We start from the raw sequence: 17,760 nt of genomic DNA, 5'->3' as shown, positions 1-17,760 counted from the left end.
TGTGGAAGGTTCTCCCTCTGCAGGGCTGACACTCTCTCCCTGGCACAGGTTTGACTCAACACAGTGCGTCCAGTGGCTGCATCTGCTGACTGTCTCCGTGGTCTGCTGTGTTCTACTCACCCAGCCACTCATGGTGAGCAGTGCCCTCCCTCTGTGTTAGGGTCACTCTCCACCAATAGGAGGCCTGCAATGGGACATAGTGGCTCCATTTTGGTGACATATTACTTTTATTCACATTTTGATCCAACATACAATGAGAACAAACTGGGAGCCAGGCTTGGGCTGAGGTACACGGGGCCTCTTAATCCATCCCAATAAACCCCATGAGGGGTGACCCTTTTAACTCCCATTTTTCATGTCAGGATACTAAACCTAGAGGCAGAGGTCACTGGCCCATGGTCTCATCTGGGGAATAGGCCAGGAACCAAAGGCAGGTGACAGGTGTGGTCTGCAGAGTCCTGCCCCCTTCAGGAACTAGGGACAGCTCCGTGGGGCTCACCAAAATGGTATATGGCTGACTCTGGCATGTTTCCTCCAGATAGGTATTGTGGCTTTGTGCTTTGCCTGGAAAAGGAAAAATGACAAGCACTTTTTCAGTGCATCTTTACACGCTGCTACCAAGGATCTGGACGCTGAACTCGAAGGACCTCCTGGGACCTGCAGTACCCTGTCTTCCAGGTGCAGAGGTCCCAACTGTGCCAGCGAGATTGAAAATGTGAGTGTTAATTGAGCTTAAGGAACTGCACTGTATTCTCATCATGGACATTCTGAATTTATACTTTGAATTCAAATTTGAAGGCTGTTGCTATGTTTTAATTTCTGATCCTTCTTCATGTGCTCATATATATGTGATGAATACATCAGATCTATTGACTCACCTTTACCTGAATCCCAAAGAAAGCAGAGCATCAAAAAAAAAAAATGATATTTTAAAATATTGACACAAAGGAGATCTATAATTTGTGGCCATGACTTTGGAGTACTTTTAGGCCTTTTGCATTTCAATGGGTCCACAAAAAATTTCTTTCTCCTTCCCATATCATTTTTCCTGTCATGTGAAAAGCATTCCCTGGGACAGCGTGATGACATGAAAGAAGAGAACAGGTCTGTTTTTATCTTAGTGTGCACCATCTGCAGCAGGCCTGTGTGCTCACCTGGAACAACTAGAAGTCAGTGTGACTGAGGATACAACCCATTTACTCCCAGTCAGACCTCATCTCCTCTTCTCCCCGCTCTGCTACCTTCCTCTCAAAAGATACTTGGGAGCTCCTGATGGCTAAGTGGCCATCTGAATACCAATCTGAGGCCTCTTCCCCTAAACTGAGGCCTAACCTGCCAGCATGACCTGGAACTCCTGTTGATGATGATAAACTTCATACCAGCCACTGTCAATAAATACAATTTATTGACACAAATCATGTCATTTGTTCCTTGCAACACCTTATGAAGTGGGAGCCTTATTGTGTCCTGTTTTAAAGTGAAACTTAGTTCACTAAGGTTATTAAGCTAAGGTCACGTTAATAGTTACCATGGATCTGGCCTCTAAATCTTCACTGGGATGCACCCCTCTTCTGGATGCACCCTTGGTCCTCAGCATATGTGCTTTGGAGGGGCAGCGTTGTCCTGGTTTGCTAGTACTTTCTAGATATTCCCTTTCTCCCTGAAAGATTTTCTTTCTCATGTTTCCTTTCCTTTGGTTTGTTCTGTTCTTCCTCTGCCTGTAATCTCAGTCTCAGGGCTAAGATTCTTCTGATGAACTAAGCCCTGATCCAGTATTGATGCCCCAGCCACTTGTGAGGCCAAACCTGGACCCACCCTGCATGGTTGTCCCATTAAAATCTTAATATTTGATGCCCCACATGCCAGCTCCCCAAAGCATACACCCCTGTGTCCTCTTCCTTTTTAAGAATCAGGTGGAGCATGGCTTCAAGGGAGCATCTGAACCCCTAAGATTCTGCTTGAATAAACTTCCTCCTTCATACTCTCCTTATTTGTGAACTTGTCATATACTTCTGAGCGAAAGGGCTGCCTCTGAATTCTTAGATATCCTGAGTACTCTAGGATAAGTCTGGCTCATGAGACGTGTGTAGAATGAGTGAATGAGAAATAACTGTATGAATACATTCCCTAACTGTTACCTGTTTGCTACCATACTCTCACCATAAACATATTCAATATAAGAGCAATAATGCTCTCTTAAAAAATAGAAAACAAGGTCATTTTCTGCTAAAACTATACTTTAAAATGGCTTCTCCACATTTTGGACATCTCTAAGTGAAAATATGTGCAAATTCCAAAGAAATTGCCCTTAAATATCATGATAGCAGCCTGTTTGCCTTCCTTGCCAAAACAGCCAGCCTGAGATATCAGCAGTGTCAGTGCACATATTCCCCTTTCTGCCTCACTGCCCAACATCTCAGACCCATAATACACACAAACAAAGCATTCCCAAACATGGTCAAATGCAAAGGTGGCAATGAGGCTCCTTCTTGCTCAGCAGAGCATCCCAGCCTCTCTTCCTCCACCTCCAACCCCAGGTTCACAAGGCTGTTTTCCCTACAGCTCATGGATGCCCGACAACAAGCACGCCGCCTGCACTGGGCATGTCCAGTTTCCAAAGCCCAGCTCCAAGTTATCAGAGCGAGGATGAGAAGACAGATGAGAGCACAAGTAGCACTAAGGTGGGTGGACACAGAGTGTTGCCAGCACCTGGAGCGGGAAGAACATGTAGAAAGGATTCCTGGCCCCAAACCATCCTGTTCCATAAAACCATTTGTTCCCCAGCAAATGGGATACAGAGAAATGAACTGGAGTCAGCTGGGTTCTCTAAGTACCTGTGCAGAAGCTCTTTAATTTGATGTAGTCCCAGCTGTTGATCTTTGTCTTCACTATCACTGCTTTGGGTGATATGTCTGTAAAGATGTCTTTGATGTGCATATCACATAGTGTTTCGCCTATATTTCCTTCTATGTATTTAATGGTTTCATGTCTTATGTCTAGTTCTTTAATCCATTTTGAGTTGATTTTTGTGTATGGTGTGAGGTAGTGGTCAAGCTTCATTCTTTTGCATGTAGCGACCCAGTTTTCCCAGCACCATTTATTGAACAAACTTTCTTTGCTCCAATGCATAGTCTTTGCTCCTTTGTCAAAGTTTAGTTGACCATAAATCTGTGGGTTTATTTCTGGATTTTCTATTCAATTCCATTGGTCTGTGTGTCTATTCTGGTTCCAATACCATGCAGTTTTGATGATTATGGCTTTGTAGTATAGTTTGAAGTCTGGGAGTTTGATGCCTCCATTTCCTTCTTTTTTTTAAGGAGAGCTTTGGCTATTTGGGGTTTTGGTGATTCTATATGAATTTCATCAATAATTGTTCTATTTCTTTGAAGAATGACATTGAAATTTTTATTGGAATAGCATTGAACCTGTAGATTGCTTTTGGTAGGATGGTCATTTTAATAATGTTTATTCTTCCAATCCATGAGCAGGGGATGCCTTTCCATTTCTTTGTGTCTTCATCTATTTCTTTCTTTTTTTTTTTAAATAATAAATTTTATTTTTATATTCCCCATACAATTGCAGCCCCCCCATTCTGACCCCAATCCCTCCCCTCCCGCCCCTCACCCCCCAAAAAGTGTCTCTGCTTCATAGTTTTTTGTTGATTTTGATTTTCACTTTCTTATAGTTATTCATTTTCCTGGTCCCATATTTAAGTTTTCTAGATTCCTGCTATAGTGAGACCATCCGGTATTTTTCTTTTTCTTTTTGGCTTATTTCGCTGACCATGATCCCTTCCAGCGCCATCCATGTTGCTGCAAATTGCATGTGTTTATCTTTTTTGAATGCTGAGTAATATTCCATGATATATATGTACCACAACTTCTTGATCCAGTCATCTATTTTTGGGCATTTGGGCTGTTTCCAAAGCTTAGCTATTGTAAATAGTGCTGCTATAAAGATAGGGGTGCAGGTGTTCTTTGGAATAGATGTTTCTGTGTCCTTTGGGTAAAGACCTAGGAGTGGAATTGCTGGATCATATGGAAGCTCTATGTTTAGTAGGTCCAGAAATCTCCACACAGCTCTCCATAGTGGTTGGACCAGTTTGCACTCCCACCAACAGTGCAGAAGAGTTCCTTTTTCTCCACACCCTCGCCAACATTTGTTGTTGCTAGTTTTTCTAATATGTGCCATTCTCACTGGTGTAAGATGGTATCTCATGGTAGTTTTGATTTGCATTTCCCTGTTTACAAGTGATGTTGAACATTTTTTCATATGCCTGTTGGCCATTTGCATTTCCTCTTCAGAGAAGTTTCATTTTAGCTCTTCTGCCCATTTTTTGACTGGGTTATTTTCTTTGTTGTTGCTGAGTGTCATCAGCTCTTTGCAGATTTTTGTGATCAGTCCTTTATCATTAGTGTTGTGTGCAAAAATGTTCTCCCAGTTGGTGTGGTTTCTCTTTGTTTTTGTTATTGTCTCTTTTGCTGTACAGAAGCTCTTTAATTTGATGTAGTCCCAGCTCTTTAGTCTTTGCCTTCACTATCACTGATTTGGGTGATGAGTCTGTAAAGATGTTTTTGATGTGCAAATCACGTAGTGTTTCGCCTATATTTCCTTCTATATATTTTATGGTTTCAGGTCTTATGTCTAGTTCTTTAATCCACTTTGAGTTGATTTTTGTGTATGGTGTAAGGTAGTGGTCAAGCTTCATTTTTATGCATGTAGCAACCCAGTTTTCCCAGCACCATTTATTGAACAAACTTTCTTTGCTCCAATGCATAGTCTTTGCTCCTTTGTCAAAGATTAGTTGACCATAAATCTGTGGGTTTATTTCTGGATTTTCTATTCGATTCCATTGGTCTGTATGTCTGTTCTTGTTCCAATACCATGCAGTTTTGATGATTATGGCTTTGTAGTATAGTTTGAAGTCTGGGAGTGTGATGCCTCCATTCCCTTCTCTTTTTCTCAGGAGAGCTTTGGCTATTCGGGGTTTTTTTGTGATTCCATATGAATTTCATCAATAATTGTTCTATTTCTTTGAAGAATGACATTGAAATTTTGATTGGAATAGCATTGAATCGGTATATTGCTTTTGGTAGGATGGCCATTTTAATAATGTTTATTCTTCCAATCCATGAGCAGGGGATGTCTTTCCATTTCTTTGTGTCTTCTTCTATTTCTTTTAACAGTGTTTTATAGTTTTCCTTGTATAGGTCCTTTACCTCTTTTGCTAGATTTATTCCCAAATATTTGATTTTTTTTTGTTTCAATAATAAAAGGGATGGTTTTTTTGATTTCTTCTTCTTCAGATTTATTGTTTGTGTATAGGAAGGCTACTGACTTTTGCGTGTTGATTTTGTATCCTGCCACTTTACTGAACTGATTGATGAGTTAAATTAGTTTTTCTGTGGATTTTTTGGGTTCTCTAAGTATATTATCATATCATCTGCAAATAGTGATAGTTTGACTTCTTCTTTTCCTATTTGGATTCCTTGGATGTCTTTCTCTTGTCTTATTGCTCTGGCTAGGACTTCCAGTATTATATTGAAAAGCAGTGGTGAGAGTGGACATCCTTGTCTTGTTCCAGATCTTAATGGAATTGCTTTCAGCTTTTCACCATTGAGAATGATACTGGCTGTTGGCTTGTCATAGATGGCCTTTATGATGTTGAGGTATGTTCCTTGTTTCCCAAGATTTTCAAGGGCTTTTATCATGAATGCGTGTTGCACTTTGTCGAAAGCTTTCTCAGCATCTATTGATATTATCTTATGGTTTTTATATTTCGTTTTGTTGATGTGTTGGATAACGTTGATTGATTTTCAGATGTTGAACCATCCTTGTGTCCCTGGAATGAATCCTACTTGGTCGTGGTGAATTATCTTATGTATACATTGTTGGATTCTGATAGCTAAAATTTTATTGAGGATTTTTGCATCAGTGTTCATTAGGGAGATTGGCCTGTAGTTTTCCTTTTTTGTGTTGTCCTTGTTTGGTTTTGTTATTAGTGTAATGTTGGCTTCATAGAATGTGTTTGGTATTGTCCCTTCCTTCTCAATTTTTTGAAAGAGTTGTGAAGGATAGGCACTAATTCATCTCTGAATGTTTGGTAGAATTCATTTGGAAATCCATTAAGTCCTGGGCTTTTGTTTTTGGGGAGGTTTTTGATTACCATTTCAATTTTGCTGCTTGTAATTGGTCTGTTTAGGTGTTCTATTTCTTCTTTATCTAGCTGTGGGTGATTGTAGAGTTGTAGGAATTTGTCCATCTCCTCTAGATTGTTGAACTTGTTTCCATACAACTGTTCATAGTAGTTACTGATTATTCTTTTGATTTCTGCTGTGTCTGTTGTGATTTCTCCTCTTTCATTTGTGATCCTGTTTATTTGTGCTTTCTCCCTTTTCTCCTTTGTGAGCCTGGTTAGGAGTTTGTCTATTTTATTTATTTTTTCAAAGAACTAGCTCTTGGTTTCATTGATCTTTTGGATTGTTTTTTTAGTTTCAATTTCATTTATTTCTGCTTTGGTTTTTATTATTTCTTTTCTTCTACTGGTTTTGGGGTTTTTTTGTTGTTCTTTTTCTAGATCTTAGAGCTTCGAGATTAGGTTGTTTCTTTGAGTTCTTTCTTGTTTCTTGATGTGAGCCTCTATTTCTATATATTTTCCTCTTATTACTGCTCTTGCTGCATCCCATACATTTAGGAAATTGGTGTCCTCATTGTCATTCAATTCAAAGCATTTTTTAATTTCTTCTTTGATCTCCTCATTTATCCAGTGGTCTTCCAGTAGTGTGGTTTTCAATCTCCATGAGGTAGGAGAGTTCCTTGCCTTCTTTTTATGGTTTATTTCTAGTTTGATGCCTTCATGGTCAGAAAAGATGGTTGGTATGATTTCAATCTTGGTGTATCTGTTGATCTTTGTCTTGTGTCCCAGTATGTGATCAATCCTGGAGAATGATCCATGTGTGCTTGAGAAAAATGTGTACTCTGTTTTTTTGGGGTTTAGTGTTCTATAGATGTCTGTTAAGCCCAAGTGCTCTAGGTCCTTATTTAGAGCTTTCATGTCTTTACTTATTTTTTTTCTCGTTGATCTATCCATTGTTGTTAGTGGTGTGTTGAAGTCTCTCACTACGTATGTGTTTTCTCTGATGTCTGTTTTCAGAGAGGACATCAGTTGTCTGATATATTTTGGTGTTCCTTCGTTTGGTGAGTATATGTTAATGAGTGTTATTTCTTCTTGAAGTATTGTCCCCTTGATCATAATGTAGTGACCATTGGGGTCTCTTTTTATCTTTTTGAGTTTGAAATCTGTTTTATCTGATATAAGTATAGCTGTTCCTGCTTTCTTTTTTGGTCCATTTGCTTGTAGGATTGTTTTCCATCCTTTAACTTTGAGTCTATTTTTATCTTTTGTAGCTAAATGTGTTTCCTGGAGACAGCAAAAGGTTGGGTTTTGTTTCTTAATCCAGGCTGCAACTCTGTGTCTTTTTATTGAAGAGTTTAGTCCATTTACATTTAGAGTTAGTAGTGATATGTTAGCATCTGTATTTGCCATTGTGTTTGTCTTTCCTTTGATTTTATTTATTTATTCTTTTAATAACTTTTTTTTTGTTTGGCCTTCTTTCATTGTTATTCATCCCTCTGAGGTTCTGCCTTTAGGACTCCTTGTAGTATTTTTTGGAGTGGGGGTTTAGTCGTAATGAAATTCCAAAGTTTCTGTTTGTCTGGGAAGGTCCTTATTCTTTCTTCATAGAGGAAGGAGAGCTTTGCGGGATAGAGTATTCTTGGTTGGCATCTGTTTTCTTGGAGTCTGTTGACTATGTCCCTCCAGTCTCTCCTTGCCCGTAGTGTTCTTCGGAGATGTCTGATGTCAGCCTGATTGGTTTTCCTTCGAATGTTATCTGTTTCTTCCCTCTTGTCAGGTTCATTATTTTTTCCTTGACTGGGATTCTTGGAAGCCTTACTATTATGTGTCTTGCTGTATTTTTCCTTTCGTCGTGGAAGTTTGGTGTTCTTCTTGCTTCTTGTATATCAATTTTCATCTCCTTCTTCACGTTTGGGAAGTTCTCTTCAATTATCTCCTTGAAGATTTTCTCTGTTCCTATATCTCTCTCCTCTCCTTCTGGTATTCCTGTAATTCTTATATTTCCTTTCCTTGTGGAGTCAGATAGTTCCCGAAGTCTTTCTTCGTTCTTTTTCCTTCTTACTTCTCTTTCCTTTTCTGTTTTGGTTCTTTTTATTTTTGTGTCTTCAAGAGTGCTTATTCATTCTTCCATTTCATCTATTCTGCTTTCATTGCTTTTCCCTGAGTTCTTTAGTGCCTCTACTAATTTTTTGATCTCCTGAATTTCTTTTACATCTTGATCTCCTGAATTTCTTTTACATCTCCTGCATTCTTTGATCTCCTGCATTTCCCTCTTTAGGGACTCAAATTTCATTCTTCTGGTCGTTGATTATTTTTCCCTTATCATTGTTTTCCTTTATGACTTCTGTCATTTTTTTTAATCATGAATATTTTAAATTCTCTTTCTGGCAGGCTTAGAAGTTCTTCCAAGTTACTGTCGTTGCAATCTCGGGGGTGGTTTTCTTTTTGTGGTGTGCTTTTTTCCTGAGGAGTTGGTAGGTTGTGTGTGGTTCTTCTACTCCCTTCTGTCTGTTTTCTAATTTGCCATATGCATTGGGACACTGTGTTGCTGGGACTGGCTGGCATCTTGGGTGAACTTCTCCACTCCCCTCTGGCTCCTCCGGGAGCCATCAGTCAGTTTCAAGCAGTCTTTACTGAAGAAATGTCCCTGTTCTAAAATGGTGATGTGGGTTGCACTCCCTGCATGCCTGGTCTGCCCTGGTGGTGGGTTCCTGCTCCACCTCTGGGCTTGGACTGCAGGCCAGAAGGGGCCTGGCATGGGCAAACTTCCCAGCTCACCTCTGGCTCCTCCAAGAGCCTTCTGCTAGTTTCAGGCAGTCTTTACTGAAGAAATGTCCCTGTTCTAAAATGGCGATGCAGGACATACTCCCTGTGTGCCCGGTCTGCCTAGGCAGTGGGTTTCCGTTCCCCTTCTGGGCTCAGACTGCAGGCCAGAAGCGGCCTGACATGGGCGAACTTCCCAGCTCACCTCTGGCTCCTCCAGGAGCCTTCTGCTGGTTTCAGGCAGTCTTTACTGGAGAAATATCCCTGTTCTAAAATGGCAATGCGGGATGCACTCCCTGCACGCCCCGTCTTGGGCACACTCTTCTGCGTGCCCGATCTGCTCCAGCCGTGGGTGCCCGCTCCCCCTCTGGGATTGGATTGCTGGTCAGAAGGGACCTGGCGTGGGTGAACTTTCCAGCTCACCACTGGCTCCTCCGGGAGCATTCTGCTGGTTTCAAGCAGTCTTTTCTGACGAAAGGTCCCTATTCTATGGGATGTTGGTGATTTTTTTTTCTGGTCACTAGGTGGTGCCAGAGATCTCTCCTAGTGTCCTTGGGGAGCTGTTTTTATCACCCCGTGGGAAGGGGAACAAGGTGGGAGTGGTGGGAAAGGCCTCAACAGCTTTGGGGTGCTGTGTCTACCTTGTGCCCCACCATCATGGGGAACCCACGCCCCGATTTTCATGCCCCAGGTCTCAGTTCCAAAGCCCTCAGGTCCAGGACGTGGGCTGTAGCACAGTTCAGTGTCCGCAGAAATGGCACCTTTTGCACCTGCTCCCATGCCCGGGCGCCAGGTTTCTGATTACTCATTGAGGGACATTCACCTCAGTGAGGGCCCCCATGCGTCTCCCCGCAAGCCTACATCGCAGGCGTGGGGACCTGGGCAGCTGCGATCCACGTTTGCTTTTCAAGCACGCCGCTTTTCCGCGCAAGCTTACTGGCTGGCCTGGGGCTGTGTGTAGGTCTCCAGGAGTCTTTGTTTTTCTCTAATGGCGCCTGGAGCCGTTCGCTCACCTCCGCGGCGAATCCTACAGGGTTCTCCACAGCTCCAGTTCATGGGGTGTGGTGGCTGAAATAGTTCCTTTCCACTCACAGTCCTGCTTGATGCGTAGTTTGTTCTTGTTGGTTGTTTTAGTTTTTTTGTTTTTCCTCCTTTCTGTTGGTCGGAGAGTGCCAACTTTGTGGTTGGGGGAGGATAGCAGGGTTCTGAGCTTTCCTCCCTTCTAGTCCTCTTTTATGGCAACTTTCTTCTTCGGGTAGTTTGCTGGAGTCATCTGTTTATCTTCTGTGTCCCAGTTCTCACTGGGACCTACCACTTTTCCTCCCTATTAACTTTTTTTTAATGGGAGATCTTACTCGCAGCGTTTCCTTGCTGCCATGTTGATCCGCCCATCCTTTCAGACAATTTAAAGAGAAACAATATGTGTATCATGGGAGTCCCATATAGAGTTGAGCGAGAAAGGCACAGAAAATTTATTTAAAGAAATATTATCAGAGAATCTCCTTAATCTGGAAATCAACCAAAGAGTGCTCCCAGGAATGAATCCAAACAGACATATCCCAAGACATAGAAATAGACCAATATATACCAGTGACAATTACAGGACACTTAACCATTCAGAGAAAGAAGCTTTAGTACAAGGCAATACCTATCAGATTATATGCAGACTTTTTTTTTCATGGTTTCCATATTTTATTTTATTTTATTTTATTTTATTATTATTTTTCTTTTTTCTTTTTAATATCTTGTTTTATATAATTCTTATATCATTTTTCATCTTTGTATAATGTATGCATTTTCATTTTGGTTATATTCCCCATACAATTGCACCCCCCCTTTATTTTGACTCTAGTTCTTCTTCTCCCTGCCCCTCAGGAATCCACCCCCTCGTAGTATGTCTCTGGTTTATAGTTGCTTGTTGATTTTGATTATTACTTTGCATTGATTAGGTTTTTTCCTGGTCTCTTATTTAAGTTTTCTAGATTCCTGCTGAGTGAGACCATCCGGTATTTTTCTTTTTCTTTCTGACTTATTTCACTGAGCATGATCCCTTATAGCTCCGTCCATGTTGCTGCAAGCTGCATATGTTTATCTTTTTTGATTGCTGAGTAATATTCCATTGTGTATATGTGCCACATCTTCTTGATCCAGTCATCTATTTTTGGGCATTTGGTTGTTTCCATATCTTAGCTATTATAAATAGTGCTGCTATAAACATAGTGGTGCAGGTGCCCTTTGGAATTACTGTTTCTGTGTCATTTGGGTAAATACCTCAGAGTGAAATGGCTGGATCATATGGAAGCTCTATCTTTAGTAGTTCAAGAAATCTCCACACATCTTCCATAGTGGTTGGATCAGTTTGCACTCCTACCAGCAGTGCAGGAGTGTTCTTTTTCTCCACAACCTAGCCAACATTTGTTGTTGCTAGTTTTTTTAATATGTGCCATTCTCAAAGCATCACACTCCCAGACTTCAAACTATACTACAAAGCCATAATCATCAAAACTGCCTGGTATTGGAACAAGAACAGACACACAGACCAATGGAACTGAATTGAAAATCCAGAAATAAACCCACAGATTTTTTGACTGGATTATTTACTTTGTTTTGGTTGAGTCTCATCAGCTTTTTATAGATTTTTGTGATCAGTTCTTTATCAACAATGACTGATATAGAAGAGAGAGATGCAGCACACATACTTGTCTCCTGGTGGAAAACACAGATTATCCATGAGGTAATCTACCCAGAGCAGTCCAACCTTAATACAATCAAGCTTTGTGCAAACTTTCAGTTTACAGAGAGAGCAAATTCAGTGGCTTCATTCTTTGGCGTGTAGTGATCCAGTGTTCCCAGCACCATTTGTTGAACATTTTTTTTTTTGCTCCATTGTGTATTCTTTGCTCCTTTGTCAAAGATTAGTTGACCATAAATCTGTGGGTTTATTTCTCAGTTTTCTATTTGGTTCCATTAGGCCATGTGTCCATGTTCCAATACCATGCAGTTTTGATGATTATGTCTTTGTAGTATAGTTTGAAACCTGGGAAAGCAATGCCTCCATTCCCTTCAATGGCTCCCCAGAGGAAACAAAAACATTATTGATCTACCACACAAAGAACTAATTTTCACAAGTAAATTGCCAAGAAACCAAATAGAGATGGAGACACTGCCTGTAGGTTAAAAGAGACAGGAGAAGAAAATAGTTTATGTAACTTGTTATATTAACAAGAAATAAGAAAAATAATATGCCATATCAACAGATGCAGAAAAAACAATAGACAAAAGTCAACACCCATTTATGAAAAACCCCAAACAACCCTGAGCAAATTATGAATAGAAGGAGTCTCTCTAAATTAGTAAGGAGTATCTTTGAAAACCTTATGCCTAATATCATACTTAAAAGTAAGACAGTAAATGCATTTAAAGTTCAGGAACAAGACAAGTATGTCCTTTCTCCTCACTGATATTAAACATCATATTGGAAGTCATAACCAGTGCAATAGGCAAGAATATAATTAAAAACCTATAGATTTGAAAGGAAAAAATACTTTATTGGCAGATGACATGATATCTATACAGAAAATTCCAAATAATCTATAAAAAAGGGGTTCTTAGATCTAGTAGGTAATTTTTGAAAGGCAGGATAAAATCAATAAAGTAAACTGTGTCCCTATATACCAGAAGTGAATAATTGGAACTTAAAATTTACAAAGCAATATTTCTTACAATAATAGCACCTAAGAAATGAAGTAATTAAATGTAAGTCTAAGAAAACATCTACAGAATATATATGTGGAAAACCACAAAATCCTAATGAAGAAAATCAAAGATCTACATAAACAGAGAACTTTCAATCAATTTCCATTGATTGGAAGGCATGATATTATCATGGTGACAATTCTTTTCAACTTGATCTGTAAAATCAATGTAATGTCTTCCAAAATCCCGCAAACTTTTTTTTAGATATTGACAAATTGATTCTACAATTTATATGTAAGTCAAAGGAACTAGAGCAGAGAAGATAGTTCTGAAAAACAGGAACAAAGTCAGACAACTGACACTACCCAACTTTAGCATTTTCAATAAAGCGACAGGAACCAAGACATCGTGGCACTAGTGAGAGTGCAGGCATGCAGATCAGCAACACAATAGAGAGGGGAAAAATAGACCTACAGAGATACTTGACTGAATTTTTTGACAAAGGAATACAGGCAATACATTGGAGAAAGAACAGTCTTTCAAAAATGACACTAAAAACTGGATGTTGGTGTGCAAAAAAAAAAAAAAATGAACCTTAACAGGGCCTCCCCAGTGGTGCAGTGGTTGAGCGCTGGGTTGCAAAGCTGCCCGCGGCCTCTGCGGTGCCGGTTCAATCCCCAGCTGCTCCCCAGCCACCGAAGGAGGGTCCCACATGGTGCGCAGACCTCTCCTGCCGCCCGCTGCTCCCCTCAGCAGTGTACTTCGGTCCTTCTGCCTGCTCTGCTCCCTGCTCTGGCTCTGGTGAATTCTCTCACCCTCCCGTGCTTCTGACTGTACCCAGTGCATGCATAAACAAAACAAACAAATAAATAAATAAAACATGCCTCTATAAAAAAAAAAAAACTATTAAAAAAAAAGTTTAAAAAAAAAATGAACCTTAACAAATACCTCACACCTTTAAATAACAAAAATCGAACCAGGTTAATTTTAAAGATTTAGTTAGCTTTATTAAATGATTCATGAGTCAAACTCATCTAGCATATAGAAAGGCACTGAAAAACCATATGGAGGATTTTACAGGAAGAAAGAGGACAAGATAAGGGCAGAGGAAATAATTTCAGGCTTAGCTTACCTACCCATGGGAAATAGAAAAAGGTCTTGTAGTGGGTTATCTCATTTTCATTTGGGAAATAGAAAAGATGACCTCATTGGTGCAGATCAGAAAATTCCATACTGATCAAGTAAACCTTCATTCCTGGAAGGGGGCTGGGACTGAGAGTCCATACATGAAACCCCAGTTAAGTTAGATGTTAAGTCTCAGTGGACTTAGCACAAGTGTTTCCATTGGAGGACTGTCATATTCTTTTCTTAACACATCTTTTATAAAAATTTTGCTCCAAAGATTTACAGGCCCAGTTCCATTAGATATGCTCTCTCTCAGCCCGGAAAACTAAAAAGACATTTCTCCAAAAAGGAAATGCAAATGGTCAATAGGTATATGGAAAAATGCTCAATATCACTTATAATCAGAGAAACACAAATCAAAACCACAGTGAGATACCACCGTACACCAGTGAGAATGACACATATTAAAAAAAACTGGCAACAACAAATGCTGGCGAGGATGTGGAGAAAAAGGAACTCACCTGAACTGCTGGTGGGAATGCAGACTGGTCCATCCACTATGGAAAGCTGTGTGGAGGTTCCTCAAATTACTATAAATGGAGCTTCTATATGACCCAACAATTCCACTCCTAGGAACCTACCCAAAGGACACAAAAAATAATAATTTGAAAGGAAACCTTCACTTCTATATTTATTACAGCACTATTAACAATAAGTAAGATATGGATACAACCTAAATGCCCCAAAATAGATGACTGGATCAAGAAGATGTGGTATATATAGAGAGTGGAATATTACTCAGCAATCAAAAAAGATAAACTCATGCCATTTGCAGCAACATGGATGGAACTGGAAGTGTTTCTGCTCAGTAAAGTAAGCCAGAAAGAAAAAGAAAAATATTGTATGGTTTTACTTATAGGAGGAATGTAGAGGAACCAAATAAGGGGCCAGGAATAAACAAAAAAGACAAAACTAGCAGGCAATTATAAATCAGAGACATTCAGCAGGAGAGGGAGAGGGATTAAAATGGGAGGGAGGAGCACAAGAAACTATGGTGATGGTTCATGGGTGGGTTGGTGGTGGGAATTTTACAGGGACTACACCTGAGAGTAGAAATAAAGCACTGTACAAAAATGAACAGTGATATATCATATCATATCATATCATATATATAAAGACAAGTTTTGCTGGGTCTATACACATGGGGTTTGCAGGATGCTCATTGGAAATATTCTTTCTTACAGAGACATCCCTATGTACATCTTCATGCTGCTGCTGCTTTTTTTTATAGTATATGGGAAATTCTCTAGGGATGAATATTCTCTCAATCGAGCTATCCGGAATGAATTTGCATGGTAGGAAATTTATTAAGTTTCTCTAAACCCGGCATGTTTCTCGACCTTTTCTTGAATGATACACCTAGAAAAACTATTTTTCTTTTAAAAAATGGCTTCATAATTTTACTTTAAATTCAAATTCAGGACTACAAGATTTTAATTTTTTTGAACTCGATCTCTCCTTTCTTCCACATCAAGAACCTCCCTTTCATAAACACCAGGAATGGCAGAATTAATAAGTTACAGAATCATTTATTTGCTTCATGTCAATATGAAATACAATCAGAATAAAGAGACCAATGGTCCATTGACAAAATATTATGAAAATAGCTTTGTGATTTCCCCTCAGTTCTCATATGGTCATATTTTAAATTTTTTGCCCCAAATTTTAAAAATCATATTTCTTCTCTCCCTCTGCAACTAATTATTTTCTTAAGTGACTAATTATTTTCTTCTGTTTATTTGTTTTATTTGGAATAAGTGGATGCACAGATGCTCAGCCTGGGGCCACTGCCCTGGGAGTGATCTGTCATGACCAGACATCCTGCAGTAGCCTTCAAGTTCCAGGGCGAGGGTTATCTCGTTAACTCTGAACAACTCTTGTCTTTGTTAATACAGACAGACTGTCAGAAAGGAAGGGACCCTCCAGGCCATCTATTCTACTGTCTCAGAACATTATACTTTTGAAAGATTGAGACTCAGTGAAGACTTGCCTCCATTGTCCCACACATGAAAATAGAAAAGGTGGTCAAATTGATTCATTGGTACTGTTTTCCCCAATGTTCACAGGAGGCCTCCATTTGCAGACTGTTGGGGCCCATCCCCAGCATTGCATTTTGATAAATACTGCTACTTTGACATTTCAAGTCACTTCAAGGTTTGAGAACCGAGACGCTATACGAAAACATGGTACTGCAATTTCTTTTGTGCTGAAGACATCTGAGTTCTTTGATCTAAGGATAGTGCTCAAACCACAATAAATGGCATCCAATTCCAAACAGTGGTAATAGTGCTTCAAATATTCTGCCATTCTTCAAGTGTTCAGTTACTTCTTCCCAGTTTTAAAGTAGTAGATTTCATTGTTGGTAGATGTGGGAGAAGAAATGAAAAACAGAAAAAGTTAATTTCCAAAGTAACCACTGATAACATTCAGTTGTGTCCTATTTCTTCCCTATGTTTCAATGTTTCTGAAGTTGGCATGCAAATGATAATCAATATGTACATTTAATGAGTCATTTATTTTTATTGAATGTTATTTTTACATAGTATATTATTAAATTTCATTTTCACCTGCCCAAAACACTCAATCTGAGAGCTCTTTCAAAACAATTTGGCTTTGAATTCTGAATTGCACAATATGAATTCACACTGGTTCTTTACTACAGCTTCAGTGGCAGGAAATAAAATGTGTTCAAGATTTACTTTCCCTCTTTCTGGAGAACAAAAACACATTCCCATAGCTTTTCCATAAATATGTTATCTTTGGCTAACATTTAATTTGACACAAACTATTTTGAATCTTTTGGCAGGAGTAACAAATATTTTTAACTTATCTATTATTTAGGGACACTTATTTTTATCTTCTGTGTTATTTTTTGCCTAACTAATTTAAATTAATCCAAATTGGTTTGAATTTGTTTCTATTACTTAAGAACATGTTTATTTTTAACCTTTAAACCAGCCAGATAATGCTGAGCAAATGTAAGTTTAGGACTCACTAATAAAGTAAGTTCTGTATATCCCCGTTCAATGAGTTGGGCTCCCTACCACTCATTAATCCAGTTTTTCACCAGTGAACATGCTAGCGATCAAGAGAAGTGATATTTTCTGTGGCCCCGTTCTCAATACTAGTTATTGCCATGAATGACCAACTTTATTCTCCTACCCATGCAGTTGCAGCTTTTGTCAGCAGGTGGCACTGCATGTAAAACAAAGTGATCACTTTTGTGTCTCTGGATGGAAATCTAAACGAGCAAAATTACTGGCTTTACAGAAAGAAAAAGAAAAATACAGGATGGTCTCACTCATGGCAGGAATTTAGAAAATCTAAATAAGGGACCAGGAAAAAGCCTAATTTTAATAAAGTAAAAATCAACAAGCAACAAGCAACTATAAACCAGTGACACACCGGTCGGGGGCGAGCAGAGAGAAAGGGAGTAGGATCAAAACAAGGGTGGTGGGATTGTATGGGGACTATAACCAAGATGAAACTGCACACATTGTGCAAAAAATGAAAAGTGATGTAAAAAACATATAAAATTAAAAAAATAAAAAAAGAACATAAAGCAGATCTTAATCATTATGGTCATTAATTCAGGTATTCTTTACTTATCAACTCCTCACTCTGAAGGAATAAAAAAAAATTCTGGCTTTTGCTAATTTATTTTTATCTCATATTTCCCAAATCAGTATTGTTTGACATATTTATCATAAGAATTGTTGCCTCTTGATATTCAAATCAGAAATATTGCAACTAAGGTGTTTGTGCCCGTCCTGCCTGCACACAATTGCTGTGTTTGGGCTAAAGGTCAGAGGCTGAAACCCAGTGGTTTGCACAAACCTTGTAATGTGCCCCAGAAGAGGCACATCACAACCTGTTGAAATACTGGCCCCCAGTGGGATATTCATGTGTCCTAGTTTAAAACCGGATGTTGAAATTCAACCCTCTTCCCTTATCATCTCCTGGTACCTAATCCTGGAATT

General features: G+C 39.3%; 1 protein-coding gene across 11 annotated transcripts in view; it reads left to right on the top strand.

Annotated features, from left to right (window-relative positions):
- Window positions 1-17,760, top strand: part of PKD1L1 (polycystin 1 like 1, transient receptor potential channel interacting) — a 181,015-nt gene that overhangs the window by 130,175 nt on the left and 33,080 nt on the right. For 9 of the 11 annotated variants that reach the window (XM_037501593.2, XM_054695721.1, XM_054695734.1 and 6 more), the window contains 4 exons: window positions 49-133; window positions 539-715; window positions 2,563-2,681; window positions 14,965-15,075. In XM_037501593.2, the coding sequence (XP_037357490.1) occupies window positions 49-133; window positions 539-715; window positions 2,563-2,681; window positions 14,965-15,075 (492 nt within the window). Of the gene's footprint in view, window positions 1-48; window positions 134-538; window positions 716-2,562; window positions 2,682-14,964; window positions 15,076-17,760 lie in introns of those variants that run through there. The other 2 variants (XM_054695733.1, XM_054695743.1) reach the window with 2 other exon arrangements.

The sequence above is a fragment of the Talpa occidentalis genome, unplaced genomic scaffold (genome assembly GCF_014898055.3).
Source record: "Talpa occidentalis isolate TD23 unplaced genomic scaffold, MPIMG_talOcc4v2.1 talOcc4.10, whole genome shotgun sequence".
Taxonomy (NCBI): domain Eukaryota; kingdom Metazoa; phylum Chordata; class Mammalia; order Eulipotyphla; family Talpidae; genus Talpa; species Talpa occidentalis.
Note: the sequence above shows the minus strand (reverse complement) of the source record. Positions and strands in the feature narration are given on the sequence as shown.